Source organism: Calonectris borealis, chromosome 2, assembly GCF_964195595.1.
Source record: "Calonectris borealis chromosome 2, bCalBor7.hap1.2, whole genome shotgun sequence".
In the NCBI taxonomy this organism is placed as follows: domain Eukaryota; kingdom Metazoa; phylum Chordata; class Aves; order Procellariiformes; family Procellariidae; genus Calonectris; species Calonectris borealis.
Window position 1 is genome coordinate 167,775,661 of NC_134313.1, and position 21,791 is coordinate 167,797,451.

The window sequence follows — 21,791 nt, forward strand, 5'->3', positions numbered from 1 at the left end:
GCAATGAGGTTAAGCTCTCTTCAAGTAATTGAAGCCTTTATCAGCCCAGTTCCAGTGTCTGCTTGTCCAGGATGTGTACTATCACACTCTGAATTTTATGAGTCTAATCTTCATACTGACAGGTATTGACTACATTTCTGGATAAAAAGCAACGCATCCACATCGTCAAAGAGCACCCAAGATGCTAGGTGATAGAAAGACTATGAAGCAATTTTTAAGTTTAAACTAAGAGAAGTCTCCCTTAGACTTCAGAGATACACCACCCAGCTCCTTCCCTTCATGAGTTAAACAGGACCAAAGAGGGTAAGCTCATACCTTTTATTAAACTAACCATCATATTGGAAAAAAAAGAGAAACTTCTGAACATACAGTTCCTTCTTCAGACTGAAATCAAAACATAAATATTGAAGCTAAATATAAGATGAGAGGAAATGCTCCGAATCTAATTACGTTGGACGTTTAGGCAAGTTGAAAGGAGGTGGCAGTTAGCACCTGCAGATCTTGGGTAAGGCTATAAGCGTATTGGCCTTTATGAGACACAAAATGATGGGATGGGGAGGGAGAGAGGAGGAATATAATTATTTATTTATTTCATGCCTGCCACTGCCAGGGGGAATGAGATACAGTATGGGGTGTGTGGGGGGGAGTAATATACCATAAAATCAATGTCTATTGATTTTTCACATCTAGTAGATTTATATATTTTACTTGATAGATTTCAGCAGATTTTATAGGTCTTCCCTGGGGGATGAAGATTGAGTGATCGGAGACAAAAGGGTCATGCCTTGAAAAATATTCTCTCGTGGGCACCGGAGGGCTTCTGCCTGTACTATTTTGCCCATCTGGCTCATTCTGGTTGTTTTTTTTCATCTTCGCGGAGTCTCTGGCCGTACTTGATGCTCTGAATGAAATCTAACCCTTTCTGGTATGTGCTTGTGCAGGACTTGGTGGATTTTGGCAGTCCTGTACTGGCGTTTCTCAGGATGCTGATGGATATGTACAGATAAGCTTTGCATTTGGCTCCTCACGACCACATGAGCCTGCACTGGTCCATGTGACATCTCTAAACTGGGCAAGGAGGGGTGGAGGAGACATCTGAAGACTTGTAGGAGATCATTCAGTGAAATCTTCTTTTAGGGGATGTTCTTCTGCGAGGATAATTCTTTAATGCTTTTCTGCCGCAGCTCTGGCATAGTTTGATACACTAAAACACAGACGTACACACAGACATCTAAGACCCTACTGCTGCTGGGTCTTCCTGCTTTGCATTGCAGCGAAAGTTGGTTGAATATTCAGGCAGCTCATTTTGAAGGTGAGATCTTTTTCCCCGTATAAGCGGTTGAGTGGACTTCCTTTGCAGACCAGAGGTGGGTCCCACAAGTCGTCTCTGGACAATGAAACGTGGTGGTCTCCACAACTCGTGTGGCCTCCACAACTCATATGGCCTCAGGAGCATGTCACAGCACTTCGGTGGGTTTTGGGTGGTTGGTGGGTTTGAAGGTGTCAGTCGTACCTATATGTGCTATGGGGGTTTTCTGCATGTGGTAATTTGGAGCTGGTTGGTTTTTATGTTGATTGCGGGGTCCAGAAAGCAGATACTGGGATAGTGGGAGGGAGAAGGAGGACAGAGAGGATGAAAATAGGTCAATGACAACTCAACACTAATGAGAGTGACCGAGGGTAACCACTAAATAAGAACAAAGTGTTTCATTACTGTTATTATTTATTACATCACATTTAAGAAATAAAGTTAGGGTATTTGTTGTGCCCTTTATAGTGCAGTCAAAGGTAAATTTGGCAACCCCAAAGCTATGCTTATGCTAAAAAGTATCTCATGCTGCCATCCTGACTGCCTTTTAACTTCCTAAATCAGCTGAACAGGAGGATAATGAATTGCTGGAGAGGGAAAGCAACTGCACACTGAGCAGTTGTTTCATTTGCTTTCTCCAGCTTATGAATCCAACTCTCCAGTGGCACTTTGCCCAGTTCATTTTACTTTAGCAGCTGGTAAATGAATATGTGATCAGGAAGCATTTCCAATAAATGTAATTACTCCTCTGCTGGGGAGGGTTGTGGCAAATGCAGCCCAGCCACATTTTATACAAAACAATAAAAAGGGAAAGAAGAAATTAAACAAGGAGGCTTTTCTCAAGAAATTCCAGCTTAACTTGATTCTCCCGGGTTAAAGGAAACCACCGTTCAAGTCCTAACCTGGTGGAAATAAGGAAACGGCTCCTTTAGCCATGGAGAGAATTTCCTCCAGTGGATCTACAGGCTCTGCTGCTGCTATGATTTCTCTTTAGGGCAATAAGTTGCTGGTGGAAATAACAATCATTTTAACACAGCAGCAACTGGAAGCTCTGCTGAAATGAGGGCAAGGTGCTGCACGTACCACATTTGCTGACACAATGGCTGTGGATTTTGTCCTCAGGCATTTGGGCACTGAAACTATGCCCGTCTACTCTGCAATCAGTTGCTCGCAGATTGCAAGCTGCAATCATAAATTGTGGCCTCTCTCTGGGCTAATATGGTATATGTAATAAAAACGTTCCCGACCTAAGTTCGTACAGTTCAAAGGCACTCTTGAAAATCCTGCATTTAAGTAAAGAAAAAATGAAGGCTAGGAGAAAGGAAGAGCTGCTTGGAGATCAGATTATTCCTTTCTGTTTAAATGTGCCTGCAAAAATATTGCTATTCCACAACAGAAGCAAAAAAAGCTAAGGTGTTTTAGTTTGGTTTTTTTTAAATAAATCCTACTCAGGGTCATTCAAATGTTCCCACAGCAATTAAAGGGAATGTTGGATCAAGACTTCAACTTCTCTTCTCTTTGATTGCCAAACTGAAAGTTTCAAAATGCTGTGTCTGGTGTTTTTGAGTGAAATTTCATCAGAATAGGCATGTTCCCACTGACCTTTTCTTTGACAGAGAATAGTTCGATGAAAAAGTTCTGCAGCTGTCTTACGTAGGAGGACGCAAGCCGCAGAGAAAGTGAGAGATCCCCGTATCCTGCACGCGGGCCACAAGAGCTTCACGTTGGTGTCAGATCTGCGGGACCTGAGCCTGGAGAGCAGATGCTCTAATTCACTTTCCTGAGCTCAGACACACTGCTAGCCATGACCACCGATTTCTGTGCCTGTTTGACAGAGCCCGAGCACTGCCCAGAGTCACACGGGGAATCCTCAGAGAGGAGGAATTGAACGCAGGTCCTTTCAGCTCCACAACTGTGTCGAAGTCTTATGACAAGCGGCTTAACAAGTCTGATGAGGAGCGGCTGAGGGAACTGGGGTTGTTTAGCCTGGAGAAGAGGAGGCTGAGGGGAGACCTCATCGCTCTCCACAACTACCTGAAAGAGTCTCTTCTGCCAAGTAACAAGCAATAGAACAAGAGGAAATGGCCTCAAGTTGCACCAAGGGAGGTTTAGGTTGGACATTAGGAGAAATTTCTTTACTGAAAGAGTGGTCAGGCTTGGAACAGGCTGCCCAGGGAAGTGGTGGAGTCCCCATCCCTGGAAGTATTTAAAAGACGTGTAGATGAGGCGCTTAGGGACATGGTGTAGTGGGCATGGTGGTGTTGGGTTGATGGTTGGACTCGATGATCTTGAAGGTCTTTTCCAACCTTAATGATTCTATGATTCTATGATTCTAAAGCCTGTCAATCTCTTTGGCTGATGGGACTTTCTTGACACCTAGGTTGGTCACTCCAAAATGGGAACCCTTTAAGTCTTCAAACTGGAAAAACATTACCGAATTGAGTAATATTGTAAGCTGGGTTCAGTACGACGAGTCTTAGAAATCTGTCCCCAAATCCAACCTACCTAAAGAAAGGGGTTGAATTCTCAAAGGTACTCAGAAATTAGTCCTGCTGCTGAGGTTCCTCAATATGCATCTCATAACCTGACTCCACGTCCTCTTTTTGTGTTCCTCAAGCTTCGGCTTTCCTTCCATCTTTACTACACTTAAATCCTCAGTTCTCTTCTAGTGGTGCCAACGCTCTCACCAGCCAAAGGCCACATGGGACCTGACCATTTCCCTTACCTCAATGACCCTTTACCAAGCTCTTAAATGCTCTCATAAACAGTGCTTACTGATCCTTGGCATAAATGGTTTGTACTCCAAAGCTAATGCTGCTTCTAAATCCAGTCTGTTGCATTCAGCACCCACAGGCCAATTAAAATCTTTGGGACTTGCCTGGCTTGCCCATTTGCCCTTGTTTGTAGCTTCATGTAATGTCACAGTTTTACAGCTGAGATCCTTTTTATTGAGCCATTCGTAGCCATCTAAGCAGTTGCTCTCAGGGACCCTAGACAGCTCTTTGGTCTTTTAGTTGTGCATAAATCTCTGCATCCATCACACCACAGCTCCCATTTTTGCCTCTATATTGCCCCCATATTCAGTCTTGACTCTGTCATAAAGTAGGTTTACATTTCTGCTACTGTAAAATGACTAGAGTTACTAAAATAACAGAACAATTTAGTTTAAAGGAATCTCAGGACCTCTCTAGTCCAACTCCCCCACTCAATGCAGGGCCAGCTTCAACATTTACCAGGATGCCTAGTCTTGTCCAGTCCAGTTTTGACTGTCTGCAGGGATGGAGGTGACACAACCGCTCCAGATCCATGTTGCAGTGTTTGACCACTCTCATGGTGAAAAATGTTTCCTTATATATTGTTGGAATTTCCCTTGTTGCAACTTTTGTTTGTTGCTTCTCAACCTTTTGCTGGGTATCTCCAAGAACAGTACGGCTCTGTCTTCTCCATAACCACTCATTAGGCTGTTGAATACAGCAATTACATTCCCCTTAGCAACCCCCTATTCAGGCTGAACAGACCCAGTTCTCTCAGCTTCTCCTTCTACACCATGTGCTCCAGCCCCATATCATCTTGCCTCAACTGGACTCACTTCAGTATGTTGATGTCTTTCTTTACTGGGGTGTCCAAAAGTGAACACAGCACTCCAGATGCAGTCTCATGAATGCCAGCTGGAATGGAACCATCCCTTCTCTTCATCTGCTGATGAAGCCCAGGATGCTGTTGGCCTTCATCATTGTGAGGGCTCATTGCTGACACATGTTCAACTTCTCCGCTAAAATAAACAGGTCCTTTTCTACAGAGCTGCTCCCCAGCTAGCTGGTGTGGAACTCGGGTTTGGAACTCGATATAGAGTTGACCTTGACCTTACTTCCCAAATACCCAAGAAGATCATGCAACAGCCTTCAGTTCAATGCCACCACAGCACTAATTAAGCTAGCTAGATTATACCCTACTGCAGATGTGCCTGTGAACCAAAGTGGAAATAAACCCCCCATCTAGTAATCTTTGGTACTAAAGTGATCTGCAGTAGTACAAAATCTGGAGACCTTACAGCCCTCACAAAAAAACATATATATTTATCTTTTCAAACACTGTGGCTGTCTATCTTGTGCCCAAAATAGTGCCGAGACTCTGAGAAGTCCATTGAGAATCTGCTTCTGCCACGCCACAGGTTAATGCCTGTTCCATTGAAAACACCAAAAAAATCCTCTGCTAGCTAGAAAATCAATCGCACCTGGCCAAGACTGTTCTCGATGTGAATAAACAGAGTGGACTCCAATGGGAAGGGAGTCCTCGCACTGGAGGTTTCCTGGACACCACAACACGCTGAGGTAGGTGGGTTTCCAAGAGATGCCTTAGCTGCTGATGACAAATTGAAATACAAATGTGCAGGTTTTAAAAGGCAAAGCCGTAGCCCATCACTCATTTAAGACACCACCGTATTGTGTATAATGCCACGACCTTTTGCATTATTGAATATGCTCCTTGCTATAAAAGGGATTGATTTTCTTCCCAGGCAGTGACGGATGGATAGGTATGATCCAGGGGGAACAGCTGCTTATTAACCTGGGTCAAAGATATTCTCAAAGCCCTTTTTCTTTTTTGCCCACATACCCAAGTGTGTCTAAAGCAGCAGTAGGTCCAACTGAAGCCCATAATTACTCAGTAGATCAATGGATTTGGGTACTATACAGCTGACCAGTCAGTAATGGATGACTTAAGTTGTAACCATTAATTTATTAAGTATTTAAACTTTTAAGTCCATCTTAAAAGGTAATGGGGTCCAAACAAGATTGAACACTGTATTTTAACTACTTGAGGACTGTCAAAACAGGGGCTGAGACGGGTTGTGTTCCTGTCTGTAAATTCCATATGTGATCAAACTCCTTGATCACAGCTTACTGTTGCTGTCTCTAGGCCTTGCCAGACAAAAGCTGTCCTGAGTTGAACAAAATATTTCATTTCCAAGATGTTTCCCTTTTGACTTTTATTGAGATTGTAGCTGACAGTGAAGTAAAGTACAATTTTGAATGAAAACGGCAGCATTTCAAGTGTAAAAAAAAATCAGCTTTGGATTTTTTCTGTTTGTGATGGAAACAACTGAATGAGTTCAGTTCATGTTTGAAAATCTCCTTTTTTTTTTTTTGAGTAAAATACCCAGCAAAAATATTGTGCTTGGTCCTGACACATTCTAAAATATTTATCGGAGGGAAGAGTGAGAAAGAACTAGGGATTGTCCAGTTCAACACAACAGGCATTATGATCGACAGATACTCCTGTGTTTATCAGTCCCCCCTCTAACGAGTATCATTCCCTGCCATCAGATCGGCTCAGCAATGTGTCAGCAATCAGAAACAATCCACTGAGCTTTCAAATGACAAGGGGTGATCAAATCCAAACCCCATTTCTGTAGTAATCGGACTCACTCAACCCCTAGATAATGAAAAGATGGGAAGATCTACATGGATGTTTGTCAAGCACCAACCGGACGAGCAAGACTCAGCACAAGCTGGGAAGCACCAGGGTTTAAAGAATAACCTGAAATCACATAATCCAGCAGAGTCAGTAGTATTGTAAGGGGGCTCTGCAAGCCTTCAGTGGACAGAGAGAGATGGCAGGTACGTCGATACGTGGCTGGGAGAAGTGCCAATGCAAGGCACAGAGGTGAGCACCGTCCTCTTAGCTCAAATGACAAGTCTCCCACTAAAACTGAGACTTCACCACACAGACCCGACCACACAGGCCACCTTTATTGAAGAAGACAGAGGCTCTTTCTTTGCTAAAAGTAGCTGGAAGTCCTTTGCTTCGCTTGCGTGTGTGGCTTTTGCTTTCCCTATTAACCTGTCTTTATCTCAACCCACAAGTTTTCTCACTTTCACCCGTCTGATTCTCTCCCGCATCCCACCAGGGGAGGGTGAGCAAGCAGCTGCGTGGTGCTCAGTGGCCAGCTGAGAGTAGAAGCTCCCAAGAGTAGAGATGAAGGTAGGGCTGATAGCATCCAGGGGAGGCCAGTGCTTCCAGTTGTGTGTCGTACCCTTATACACTCATATAGAATCATAGAATCATTAAGGTTGGAAAAGACCTCCAAGATCATCGAGTCCAACCGTCAACCCAACACCACCATGCCCACTACACCATGTCCCTAAGTACCTCATCTACACGTCTTTTAAATACTTCCAGGGATGGGGACTCCACCACTTCCCTGGGCAGCCTGTTCCAACGCCTGACCACTCTTTCAGTAAAGAAATTTCTCCTAATGTCCAACCTAAACCTCCCTTGGCGCAACTTGAGGCCATTTCCTCTCGTCCCATCGCTGTTACTTGGGGAGAAGAGGCTGACCCCCACCTCACTACAACTTCCTTTCAGGTAGCTGTAGAGCGCGATGAGGTCTCCCCTCAGCCTCCTCTTCTCCAGACTAAACACCCCCAGTTCCCTCAGCCGCTCCCCATCAGACTTGTGCTCCAGGCCCTTCACCAGCTTCGTTGCCCTCCTCTGGACACGCTCCAGCACCTCAAGGTCCTTCTTGTAGTGAGGGGCCCAAAACTGAACACAGGATTCCAGGTGCGGCCTCACCAGTGCCCAGTACAGGGGCACGATCACCTCCCTACTCCTGCTGGCCACACTATTTCTGATACAGGCCAGGATGCCCTTGGCCTTCTTGGCCACCTGGGCACACTGCTGGCTCATGTTCAGCCGGCTGTCAACCAGCACCCCCAGGTCCTTTTCCTCCGGGCAGCTTTCCAGCCACTCTTCCCCAAGCCTGCAGCGTTGCCTGGGGTTGTTGGGACCCAAGTGCAGGACCCGGCACTTGGCCTTGTTGAACCTCATACAGTTGGCCTTAGCCCATCGATCCAGCCTGTCCAGGTCCCTCTGCAAAGCCTTCCTACCCTCCAGCAGATATAGTCATGTAGGTCTCTGGTACAAAGCACGTTTGGGTCTTTTTTGGAGGCTGATGTGTCTCAACCATCAGAAAAAAATAATTACCTTAGGGCATGGGAACACCACCACGTTTCTCCCATGCATAAACCACAACAACCTTGAATCCCGTTTGGGGAAGGCACTGGTGTTGCCAGGTTATTGTAACTCTCCCAGAGACATATTATAAACATGTAAATTGGAAGTTCATTAAGTCAGATTCCTGATAACTGGGGAAAATGATGTAGGGACAGCGGCCAGAAAAAAAATGGTCTTTTTTTTTTTTTTAAAATAGTTGAGGCAACTTTAAATAATAATCTATGTGTAATTATGCTGCTTCATTACCAGCACATAAGGTCACCTTTCTAAACAGGAAGCAAAATCATTAAAGCAAAAGCAATCCCCTCAGATCGTATCGTAAGTCATAAATCTGATGTGCTGCAAGTCAGCAGCATTCCAACACAAGGTGAATTCGCTCCCCGCTGCCGTAACGTTCTGTTCTGCATGCGTAAGGTCCTCTGTTTCACCACCACAGGACAGCCAGACGATGCGCACGTGAAATGATAAAAATGTCCTCAAATTACCCTGTGAAGCCTTCCTGCTCTTTCTAAATTACGTTAATGTTCGATTTAAAGCAAGAGAGCCTTCAGGGAGGTCAATTTGATTTAGGGTTATTGGTGGGGATTAATATTATGTTAATTTAAGACCTAACCATTGTGAAGCAGCTAAGCAGCATCCAGAACCCTAAATCACAGTATGCTGCAGGTTTGTAAAATCACAGAGATGGTGGTTGGAAGGGACATCTAGTCCAACCTTCTGCTCAAGGCAGAACTGACACCAACGCTAGTTCACATCGGTTATGGCTTTGCCCAGCAAAGATGTGATGGCCTCTGGGGATGGAGAAACCCCAACCTATGTGACCTGTTGAGAGCCACACTCCCCTCCTGGAAAAGTGGGATTTTTATCTAGTGTCCAACCTGAACCTCCCAAGCTGCAACAGGTTGCTTCATATATATTTTGTGCTACTAAGAAGAATTTAGATCCATATCTCTGTGACTCCCCCAAGTGCAGTTGTAGGCTACCATCAGATTGCCCCTTAGCCTCTTCTCAAGACTCAACAAACTCAGCTCCCTGACCTCTCCTTGTAGATCACGGGCTTTTGCCCCTTGGCATCCTGATGTCCCTTCACCAGATCCTCTCCAGTTTCTCCACATTCCTTTTGGATTGAAGAGCTCCAACTGGACTCAGTATTTTAGGTGCAATCTCACCAGCGCCAAATAGGGGTGCAGAGCAGGATCTGAGCCCCCCACTGATCATGCAATGACCACGTCTTGTCAGATCGTTTCCAAGGGACATTGCACAAATCACTGCTGTGACAAAAAAAGGCCAGGGACAAGAGAGAATTATCAGCGCTAAAGCTGATGCCAAAACAACGCAGCGAAGCCGATGCAGAAGAGGTTAAAATCAGCCTCTAATGGTTGAGAATCCAGTTTCCAAACAGCGGCAAAGGAGGAGGTTTGCTTGGCAGCCCTCCAGCTAACTCGTTCCTCCGAAGGACGGAGGTGTCTGTCCAGGTGAGTAGAAAGCATCCCTCTCTGAAATGCCTTTGGGAGGTGGCGGCGGGCACGGCTTTCGTTCCAGTTTGTGACGAATTCCCTTCCAGAGCTGAGTTCTTGTTTAGACATCAACTGGCAATTACAGTTTTTATTGTTCCTGGTTAAACACGGTGAGCAAACACCGGGGAGCTGTCTGAGCTGCGTCACGATGGAGAATGGTCTTGTTCGGTCAGTGACCCGGGAGTTTGGTTCTGCTTGTGTCTAAGCCACTGCAGAGGACGTCAGGTGGTACTGATATTCCTGGCTCACAGAAAGCCTCCCATGGCTGTTCCCAAAGGGAATAATTCCCACAGGGAACTCGGGCACCTTCATTGCTCCTCATCCAGGAAAGAGCAACGTCTCTGCTATCGCCTGACTTGCCATTGCTCCAGCCAGCAATCCCCAATGACGGCCACGATCCTTTCAGAGGAAGCTGGCAGGTGGTTTCCAAGCACGGCACCAGCAGGTAAACCTGTACAATCCACACGGTGCCCGAGCGCACTTGGGAGCTTGGGGGTTTTCTAACAAGCGTTAAAGCTGCAGCTGTCCCCTTTGCAGGAGGATGGTACCTGGTACCAGCTGCCTTCTGAGAACGGCCCCTCTCTTTGCCAGTGAAGACACGGTGCATGACAGCCGGTCACTCTCCATGAAAGGATCAGAAAGAGATTTGAAAAAAAAAAAACTACAGGGGAAAAAATTGCTGAAAAAGCCTAGTATTTTCGGCTGGGAAAGAATTTTATTCCTGACCACACAGTGATACCAGAAGTAGGTAACTACTGGTAGATACCAACAGGACTCTCCTCCCCAGCCAGGCAGCTCCCCTTCACCTCTCAACGGCAGCAAATTTACTGTGAGACTAAGCCGGATAAAATCCATCCTGTTTACCTGGCCCAGCCTGAGCTGTGTCACCTCCTCTTGTCAATGCGCAGGTTTCTCCAGGAAGAAGCACCCAGTGTCACCTCTCCCTCCACGGACCCGGGGCACCTCAGGTATCTTGGAGATTAGGATGACGTTGGAGCAGACGCAACCAGGGTGCAGTCTAGCCTGCAGTCCCACGTGTCCTGGTTCCTCTTCTTCCCTGCCTCCTTTTCCTCCATTTATCCTTTACGTCTCCATGCTGCCCTCTCCAGTGTGCTGGTACGCGTAGGCTTGCGGTGAGGTCGGTCCAGTTTCTTCTTCACACCTGTCCAATTTCCCCGGCCACTGTGGAGGAGGGAATACAGAGATCAGCACTGCTGCCAGCAAAAAAGGCAGGAGGAAGATGTGGTCGTTATAAAAACAAGTTAATGGCATAGCACACGCTGCTGGGAAGGAGGAAGGACTAACGGGATCCTGCGAGGTCCCTTTCAGCACCGGCAAAACATCTCTCGAACCCAGTTTGGTCACTGGAAGCAGCCTGGTGATCTCGGTCAGCTCCAGCTGACCAGCACTGGCTTACGGGATACGCCCCAGGCCAGACAGCAAGGTTTGAGGTCCTGCCTAGATGCAACCCTACGTGTCCTGCCTAGATGCAACCCTACGTGTCCTCCACCCCCACCACCGCCAGAGCTGCCCGCTGCCACCCCCGTACCCCACCTTCCTACCCCTCTTCACAGCAAAGGGCAGCATCATCCTTTGCCCATTTATTAGCAGACTTTCGGAAACAAGGTTTTGCCTCAAATCCTTTTCCATCTGACTTTCCAAGCAGTTACCGCAGATGGATTAAGTACCAGAAATGTATGCATGTATGCCTCAGACTTCTCGGTAATTATGCCGCTGGTTTCTTCTCTCAGAAACCCTCCAGTCTCTTCCCCAATCCCTCAGGCCGAGAACAAAGCCCCGATGCTCAGACGAAGAGCGCCAATATTTAGCACAAAGAACGATGCTTTGTTCCTTAAAGACTAGCGAGACAAAAAAAGAAGCTGCGGTGACTTTGCTTTTGACAAATTGGTTCCAGCCTAGCTAGGTAAGTGGATTTGCAGCCCTGAAGCGATCCTCCTACTGTCTCCAGGGTGTTTTATCTCCGTTTCATGAATCCCAAGCAAAATCTACTGGGAGAACCGTAGCATTCGTAGAAGCAGGTAAAAAAAATTGGCAGGTTCCCTGAGTCAGCTGCTTGGCTTCCCTCCCAGCCTGGGCGCGCAGCGTTAGCTTGTACGCTGGTGCCTCCCAGTGCCTGCAAGGGAGAGAAGCAGAAAGCTCAAGAAGTAACATTGAAGATTGTTTCAAATTTTTTATTTTAAATCCAAATACTCCTTGCTATGTACCCGCTCGTGCTTGGGAGGATCGGGAAATCCTCTGTGAGCGTAGGGAACAGCCACGGAGACGTGAGTGCTGGGAATGGAGGCAGCAAGGCTTCTCCCTGCTCGGTTTAGTGTATTAACCATCAGAGCACAAAGCGCTGCTGCTTCTCACCTCCCTCCGACCCCAGCATCCGCAGAGCAAGCCAGCCTCAGTGAGAAGCTTCAAAGAAAGAGGAGAAAAATGACACTATGACTTAGGTACGAATGGGCTAGACGCAAAGCAGAAGCTTCAATACCAACACAGGAATTTTGGCTTGCGAGTGCAAACCAGCAACCCAGCTTGACTACGCTGCCAGCTCTTGACATGTCTCAAGCATCGGAGGTTCCTGCTCCGTGTCATCTGAACGTCTCTCAAGAGTCTTAAATGAGACCTGTGTGCAGGTGAAAGGCACTGCCTTGGGAGGAGACCCATCTTCTGGAAGGATGCCCGAGTTCCTGGCTATGCTCACAGTAGATCCCACAGCAGGGGGGTTGGACTAGATGATCTTTAAGGGTCCCTTCCAACCCAAACTATTCTATGATAGATACGCCCAACTTCTGCTTTGTCCTGCAGGGAAGCCTGATGCTAGATTCAGGTCACACCTGATACGTGAAGATAGCAAAACCCAGGGTGAGGCAGAGCCACTGCAATCCCCGCCAGCCAGAACCGCGCTCAGCGGCTGTGGTTGTCCTGCCAGATCTTCTGAGGACAGCATTTATTCCCCTTGGGCCAGGGCACGCCGTATCCCATTAAACGCAGGGCGCTCTGCTGTTGAAAGCCTGACGTGCCGTGCACGGGCTTATTCAGCACGCCTGGCACCTTCGCTGCAGCTTGACTTGGGTTTTTTGGCCTCATCCAGCAGGCAAATAGGAGCAGCCTGGGGCCGATCATGCCGGGAGGTCTGTGCCCTTAGCTCTCGCTCAAGGCCAAGCAGGTAGGAGGAGGTGGCACCTCCCAGGAGAAGGCCTCGTGTTTGTTTTGCGTGGTGCATACCGATGGGCACTGATGTATTTCAGAGTTGAACTTTCCGCATAATTGCTTTTTAGTGTTTCCTTACAAGAGCCCATGAAATAAGGGATTTTGTATGTTAATGTCTTTCCTTGCATAATGAAAGAATAAATCTCAGCCCTCCGCAGCCGTATGTCATGCTATACTGACTGGTGCTTTACATTTTAATGGTCGTTATTTCAAGCCTTTCTTACCGTTCTTATATCAAATGACATTTATTGCACCAAAGGGAATTTTACATGTTTCTGTGTTTTGCTTATCATATAGTTTAAATGGGAACAGAAAGCAAAGACTTTTAAGGGCTCTTTGTTACCATTTAATTACTTTTAAAATGGTTCTTCCAAGCAGCCTGGATCAGCCTTCCTAGGGCTTGAAAAAACGACTCGAGGGAAAGACCCGCAGCCTCAGGGATGGGGAGACACCTCCCCTTTTAGCTGCATCTTCCTGATTAAAAATTAGCTTAAACCAATCCAAGACATGCATGAGCTCAAGCTCATGCTGTTACTCACCACCATAATTCGGCAAAAAAGAGCTACTACCACATCTGGCGGGGGGCAGGCCCAAGGGAAGGGGTATTACCTTTTATCTGTTCACCCACCTGCAGAGTTAACAGCTTCTCTCCTTGAACAGCCCTTCCTGAAGCGCCCGAGGAAGAGTCGCATGACATTACACATTTGCAGCATGGGAAAACGTAGCAGATACTGTTCACTCCCACTCCAAGGTCCTCGGTTTTGCCAGCAAGTGGTCAAAGATAAAAATACCACTTCGTTAAGTCTTTTGGAAAAGCAAGACTGAAGGGAAGAGGATTAATTTCCAACCCTCCCCAGGGAGCTCAAACACACCTTCATTTCCTGCCGACATGATATTTCTTCTTCCCAAAATGTTTTCCAAAAGGTCATACCTTTAGCAAAGATTTATTTGCAGACAACCAGGAGGTACCTGTAAAAGCCAACAGGCGTGGAATAAAGCCTCTGGCCCCTTCAGCCTGCACCCTCAGCAGAGGCACCTCGCTGCTGAGGTTAAGACGTGTGGTCGATGGCTTTTAAAAGCAAACACCGCTCGAGAGAGACTGTTCAGCTGTCCCCACCTCCTGCCTGCCCCTGGTTTTGAGCTTGTTCCAAGAGCGGCCTCGGCCGCAAGAGCTGAGCCAGCCAGCATCACGAGGAGGTAACACGTTTGAAGACAGAGCTGCTCTTTTTCTTGTGGCCACTGTTTCCTTCCTCCCCCAAACAGTTTTTACATGCAATTAGGTCACATTTGAAAGTCAGCACACAGCAGAAGTTGAGTTACTTTGTTTAAAATAAAACCATGTATTTCTATCACCTTAGGAGTTGTTCCTCTGTTGGCACAGGGACCCTCTGATCCTCCCACCTCCTTTTATCAGCATCTTCAAAAGAAGAAGGGAGTTATAATTGCTTTCTCCCCTCACCTCAGAAAAAAAGGGAAAGACTGCTGTTCTTCTCTATTCGCATCTTGAGAAGAAACACGCTTTGAGCAATCATTTATTTACAGAACAAAAATAACAACTAGATTTCAAAGGGCAGAGCAGTTCAGAAGATTAAGGCTCTCTCCTCCCTCGCCCGCCATCAGCCTTTGCTCATTCCCACCCACCGTCCGCACCACCCACTGTTCTGCCTCTTTCCTCATTACAAGGGCACGCACGGGCTTCTCCCTTCCTCTGCTGAGCGTGGCAATGAGTGCTGCAGCACTGTAACTATCTCAAACCCACTGCTGACGACTCCGTGCCGCAAGCCAGCAGCCGAGCGAGCTCCGAGGCTGAAAGGCCAAGTCAAGGCAGGGAGTGGGGCGTATCTTTAAAGCAGAAGAGCAACGCTAAAGAATTTGCAGTTCTCCCGGATCCGCTTTACCCACAACTGCCTTCTTAATAAAGAATAAGCCTCAGGGATTAAAAGAGATTTCACTTTTGACACATTGGAAACCAGTGGAAGAACCCAGCCCTTTACCCATCATGCTTTGCTTTTGCTACAGGTACAGAATCATAGAATGGTTTGGGTTGGAAGGGACCTCTAAAGGTCATCTAGCCCAACCCCCCTGCCGTGGGGCAGGGACATCTTCAACTAGATCAGGTTGCTCAGAGCCCCGTCCAACCTGACCTGGAATGTTTCCAGGGATGGGGCATCTACCACCTCTCTGGGCAACCTGTGCCAGGGTTTCACCACCCTCATCGTAAAAAATTTCTTCCTTATACCTAGCCTGAATCTACCCTCTTCTAGTTTAAATCTAAGCTCTAGGTAGATATCTAGGTATCATTCCTGTGGAGGACCAGGGAGCAGAAAAATGGGAAGAAACCAGTAGTTCCACAAGCCTGATTTCTTCCAGCTTTTTGATTTTTACCTGATTCTTCGGTTCCTGATTAGGCGGGGTCCTCTATGAGTCCTGCCATTCAAAGCATCACTCTCCCAAAGCACATTCGTCGATACCTCAACCCAACACATTCAGACAGGGGGAATGCTACATTTTCTGTCGCCTAAAGTCATTCATTTCTACAACGCCTGATGAAGCAGTGTTTTCAGAGCCTGTATGAAAGGTGGCTCAAATTGGCCAAAAAAAGTCCATAAGCTGTTAGCAGGGGCTGTCTGGTAGGACCAACTAATAGGCCCAGTTCCATTAAGAGACTAGGCTGAAAATCTAACAGCAATCTGCAAAATCTCCATTACTCACTGCCAAGCAGCTGGAAAAGAACTTACGGGATCATGTTACATCTTACTTCACATACTTCAACACTCCAAAATGCAAGTTTTGGAGGAAAAGCCATATAACACGGTCTTTGAAAGTAAAGAGCAAGACTGTTAAAGCTACAAAGAGATTATGTCAGAGCCTGCTGCAATCTGTTGCTTGGATAAGCAAGTTTCTATATACATATTCATAAATATATTTATACAGTTCAGGAGATGAATCAGTGACTCTTCACAGTGTGTAGATGAGGGAATAAAAATCCTGCCTAAATCCCCCTGAACAAAAAGCATCAGTGTGAACTCAGGTATCAGAGAGCACACTATCTCAGAGAAAGCCACCATGATTTCATACAGGTATTTCTTTACATAGAGACCCCATGCAACCCAGCATGCACTATGACAGCATTTGAAATCACTCTGATTTTGAAGCTATTTGCTAAAGAGAAGAATCAAGCTTATTTTTTAAATGTTTTGGCCACTGCCACATGAAACACTAAAGATGCATACGAAAATGAAATGGATGATCTACCTTGTTTCCAATATACTCAGCTATTTCAAAACTAGAAATGAAGACAACCATTACAAAAAAGCCATTTATTAGATATATGTACATATATACATATACATGCAAAATGATTTTATACACATTTACACAGCTTTAATTATTAATACAGTGCAAAAATGTCTAAAAAGGTACCAGCCCACTGTCTATAAACTTAACAGGTCTTTGGGAGGAAGAAAAAAAAAAAAAAACAAAAACCAAAAACCCACAGAAAATGATCAGCTTCATAAAGTGACTAAGCACTGCAAATCTTGAAATTAATGAAGTTTATTCTTTGCCAATTTTCTTGTGCTGAGCTGCTGGGCAAGGAAAAGGGTTTCCAAAAGACTTATCTTGAAAACTGACAGAATTGAGGAGATGGAATTCAAACTACATTAAACAGTTTAAAATCGAACAAAAAGGGATGGATTCCTGTTTGGGGATTTGATTCAACACAGGCATAATCCCACGTTATGAGTCAAATTTCATGTACTTAAACTGCAAGTCATTCTTTTTTATTAAATCTTAAAGCACTGAGATCAATGTAAACTATTCTATTCCTCTTGCTGTTTCACCAGAAGTTTAACTGTATAAATACCATACAGATATAGAAGCCATTCAAAATACTAACATTAAAAAAAAAAAAAAATATAGGTCAAACTGTGCGTGCTCTGCCTCACCCCTGAATCACAATCCAAACCTACAAAGTGCGCAGATACTAACACACACGTATTAATCCACGTAGATTCCTTAACATGGTTTATACATATTACAGGGGGAAAAAGAAAGGTTGCAAAGGGATTAAGACTAACAGCAAACCAGAGCTTTGTTCATTTAGTAGAAAAGATCTAGTTGCATCCTCCACCTAATCCACAAAGCAAAACAAACAAACAAAAAAATTTACACAAAGGCAGAATTGAACCAACTGGTTTTGTTTGCTTTTGCTGAAACATTTTCAGGAAAAAGAAAATATTAAACAAAAACTGAATTTAATCTTTATCCACTCTAATTATGTTAATTACAAGCTATTTATACACCTTGTTCTACCACTCTTATTGCAGAGCTGTTGCTAACATCACCTGTCACAGGGATGTATTTGTTTTATGATAAAGCAAAGTCAGATGCTTGGGAAGCACCAGGAACAGTACAGTTTCTTCCAATCAGCTCAATACAAGGATGAGGAATAAAAAGCAGATAATGGTTCACTGGCCCCTTGCCCCCATTGGTAAATGCTCTGCATGCCTTAAGCTATAGCAGGCTATATCCAAGCCTACTGAGAAACAATAAAGCTTTTTTGGACTCTTTGGCCAGATTGAGGCTAAAAGAGTAGGAGCAGGGAGTTGGGACATATCACTAAGGTCTTTTTCACAAAGTTTTGTCTACCTGTAGTGTAAAATGCTTCATCTTTTCCCCACAGGATGATTCCCCATGGTAACCCAGTGGGCTGATACCCAGCTTATGCTCCTGGAAAACAGAGTCATCAGATCCAGTACCCTTAACAAATGTTAAGTTTCTAGTATCAGATCTTTGGGGTATCCTTTTTTCAGATTTTTTTTTTTTTAACTTGTAATCCAAACTCATGGCTTAATTCCCTGCAGTCTCTAAGAGTACTCGAAGAGTACCTTGACAAGTAAAACTGGGACTGAACAGCATGAAAACTTAAAGCTTGCCAGTACTAAAACCCCCATATCTGTGGGGTCATCTGGGTGTCTTAAGGTCAACGGTTGAATTCTGTCTTCATTTCTGCACTTAGACTCTGGCAGAAAACTGGGGTAATGACAAACAATTTTAATCCACTCCCTTATAATAGAAGAGTATTCCCTTATGGCACACAGCTCTAGCTGTCGTCTTAACTGGCTGGCTAAAATATTCCTCAGTCATTCCTACTAGACTATTCCTCACAGTTGAAAGGATTTCATTACGCTATTGTTACAGCAAATGGGCTAACATGGGATAGAAGAGAAATACCTACATTTTACTACTGGAAAAAGCTCTGGCACCAAGTCTCTTGGTGTCCTAGAAACTGTTCAGGTTGTAATGGGCTGTCTGTTGGTGCCATTGTTGCAGTCAGCTGCATCACAGAAGTGCTTCTAAGGTACAGCACGACAGGTTTCTGGTCTAGTTGTCCACTGATACTCGTGTTTGCATCATGAGATTTCAGGAAAATTCACTAAGGTGCAATGAAGTACTTTTGTTAAGCATTTCTGCAAACTCAGTATGACGACTCTGCATCATGTTAATCTCTTTGCAACCACTAGAGGTAGAGACAATGTAAGAGGAAAATAAATCTTTGGTGAGAGATGTCTGGTGGAAGAAATGGGGCGACCAGAAAACAGTTTCCTAAGAAAAAAATAAAAAGAAAATCTAGGACCATACTTACAGAATAACACACCTACAGTTCTCTACATCTTCTCAGTTTGAGTCTCTACAACCCTTCAAGGACAGCTGCATCAAAATGCTATGCATTTTTTTAAACAGACAGCCTAAATTATTCCTATATGTTCTAAAATGCCCATATGCACCTCAATACATTACATACAAGAATACCCAGTGCAGCAGGGGTTAAGAATTTCAGCTCTTAAGTACTATATTCAAAAGTGCACACTCATAAATTCACCTTAGTGTAAGAACTCAGCACCATTAACTAAAGGTGTTTTATATAATAAAGAGAACCTGCTCTTGCTTTCCATTACTGGAAATGACTTTCTACTCACCAGCTATACATTTTTTTTAAAAAAAGGTGAAGGAGTTAGTGGCCTGTCGTAAGTAGACTTGGAAGATTTATTATCCATACAGACCAAGCAAACAGAATTACCCTTATACTAAGAGTGACCTTAACCAAGAAAATAAAGGCCATTTGAGCTGAAAGATCACTTATATTCACTTGGTTTACTTTATGCTGCCCCAAGCATATTTGCAATTAACCAATGAGCACATTCTTAACTACGATGCGCTGTTTAGCCAGGAGATATTTATAGCCTTTATGGTTTTTAAAAGAGCCACAGCCTTTTCCTTTCCTTCAAAACCTAGAAAAATTACCCTGAAGCTCATCCTAACAATTTTTCCCACTAACAATTAGATATTGAACTTATCTAATTACGGCAAACACTCCTTTACTTACATTTACCAAGAATCTTAATGCTTAACAAATTCTGTAGAGAAAAATGTTACCCACCATTTTATCTTCATTTTACTATACAATTTTAATATTTTCAGAAGCATTGGCAGGGCAAGACATTGACCTGGCAAACTGTTACACAGCCAGTAAGATAAATGGCAAAATGCTGTCTAGATGGTATTAGTCAAGGAGTAAAAGCCTGTTTATGGTAAGGAGAACCTCCACCTGTTGATGACACCTGACAAAATCTACCATGCACAATTACCACATGCCATGTTAAATACAGCTACATTCCTCACTGTATGTTTGACATGATTACAGTATCCTACTTTATTTCAAGTTGCTTTGAAATATCCTCCTTGCAATAACCATTGTCACAAATCTTTAAAAATCCAGGCTATTTTTGGCCAGTTTAATACAAAAAAGGTTGTAAAAATAGAGTAGCAAACCCAAAGTCTTTTTCATACTCCGCAGTCAGGCTGTTTCTCCATAAGTTGCCTTGTCAATATCTGATAAGAAGAAAGAGATGCCACTCCTATGTGAAAGGCTATTTGCCAGAGGTTCCGTAATCCGTACAGATAAATGTTGCATAAACAAACAGAGAAAAAGAGTACAAACGTCTTCACTTTCCTTGCCGAGCTATAGAAGAGGTACAAGTAACACTACAAAAGGACCAGAGAGACAGTGTTAGCATTAAACTATGTACATACAGACAAGAGACATAGCTGGGAATTGCTTGCACATCCATGCTGCTTGGATGTGCCTGCCATTGCAGTGATCACTAAGAAGCTCCAAGCTTCCCTTCAACTCCTGCGTTGAAAGGTCCTCCAAGAATAGCCGGAGTGGTGGCCTCAACCCAGACCCTACTGGGTAAGCAGAGATATCAAAAGAAGTCTGTCAGCACAATCGGTGTCCCTCCTGCCTGTCTCAGCCTGGATTAAAAGGAGTCGGAAAGCTGAGCCAGGTTTCAAAAACCACCTATGATTTTTGCAAGACAAAGGCTCAGAAGCAGGAAAACAGCAAACCGAAATCTGCTTCTGCCATATTTGTTCTTGGGATAAGTAGAGGACTTCATTCTCTAGACTTGACTTGGTAGAAAGACCATCATTTCTGTTAAGAGGTTTAGCTGGGGTTTAAGGCTCTTTTTCTTTTTAAATTCCAGAACAGGTGGAACCCATTTGCTAAGCATGTGTGAAGAGCAACGACACTTACAGGAGAAAACTAAAAACTCACAAAGTGCTGGCAGAAGAGTTACTTTTTTAACTCAGGCAGTAACAGATCATGCTTTCTCACTTAGGGTCACAGTTTCCAACTGTGCTGATGACACAAGGAGAGATCAGCATGTAGAAAGCACTTCACATTTGAGCTCAAATTTATGCACAAGTGTTTTGTGAAGATGACTGCTATAGATCAAAAGGATGAGAGAGAACTCTTCTTTATTTAGCTTCTATAGCTTCAGGTACTGACTGGAAAAAAACAGGACAGAGCCTTTCTTTGTGAAGAATGACTTGCATCAAGTATTTAGATCCAAATTACTACCTCCATCCTAAAGGTCTGCAGAGGTGAGCAGAGGTATAAGAAAGCTGAAAGACACTAAATTGTATCTATTATGATACAATAAATAGCCTCTCTGCAAGATTTAAATACCATAGATAAATAGAAGTCTTCAGATAGTGGTCCCCAAACCATTAGCCAAATGCAACAGTACTAAGCAATGAATGCACTGTAGGCATTACGTTATTCCTTCTGCCAACTAGTAACCCAACTACAGCAGCGCCCTGCGATGACAGGCTGAAAATTGAAGATTTTGCAAACAACTTATTGCCCTCAAGTTAAAGGTTGTGGACCACTGTTTTAAGCATTTTAAGGAACCTTTCAAGAACCACCACCAAGCGTATAGTATTTTCCTCATTCAAACTCTTCTGCATAAGGACAACAGAGAAAATAATCCATGTGAAAAAAAAAATCTAAGCAAGTCAGGAACCACATTTGTCTCAAGAATTAAAAGTAATTTTGAATGTAAATTAGAACATTTTCAACAACTTTGCTATCCTATCTTTCCTTAGTCTTTCAAGGTGGTTATGCTACAAAAGCCCACCGCTAAGTCTGCCACTGTCAGAAAGACATCGTGTCTACCCCTTTGGGAAACAAACCATCTTTGGGCTAGCAGTTATTTATCACACTTAGCTCCATTTGGCATGTCAAAACATGAAAGTACTGAAAAAGCTTGCAACTGCAATCTGCCAAGCGTCAAATTGTGTCTTTAACCGTATTTCTGCCACTTCACTGGAATACCTCAGTGGAATCACCTAGGTAGGATAGTAAAAACCAAACTGTTCCTCTGCTT

The 21,791-nt window shown here is 44.4% G+C and overlaps 1 protein-coding gene across 18 annotated transcripts in view; it reads right to left on the reverse strand.

Moving 5' to 3' along the window:
* Positions 1-304: 304 nt before the first annotated feature.
* Positions 305-21,791, reverse strand: part of SEC22C (SEC22 homolog C, vesicle trafficking protein) — a 37,913-nt gene continuing 16,426 nt past the window's right edge. For 8 of the 18 annotated variants that reach the window (XM_075144292.1, XM_075144298.1, XM_075144299.1 and 5 more), the window contains one exon: positions 14,061-20,106. In XM_075144292.1, the coding sequence (XP_075000393.1) occupies positions 19,906-20,106 (201 nt within the window). In that variant the 3' untranslated portion in view covers positions 14,061-19,905. Of the gene's footprint in view, positions 1,599-8,049; positions 11,023-11,394; positions 13,814-13,931; positions 14,029-14,059; positions 20,311-21,791 lie in introns of those variants that run through there. The other 10 variants (XM_075144303.1, XM_075144302.1, XM_075144301.1 and 7 more) reach the window with 8 other exon arrangements.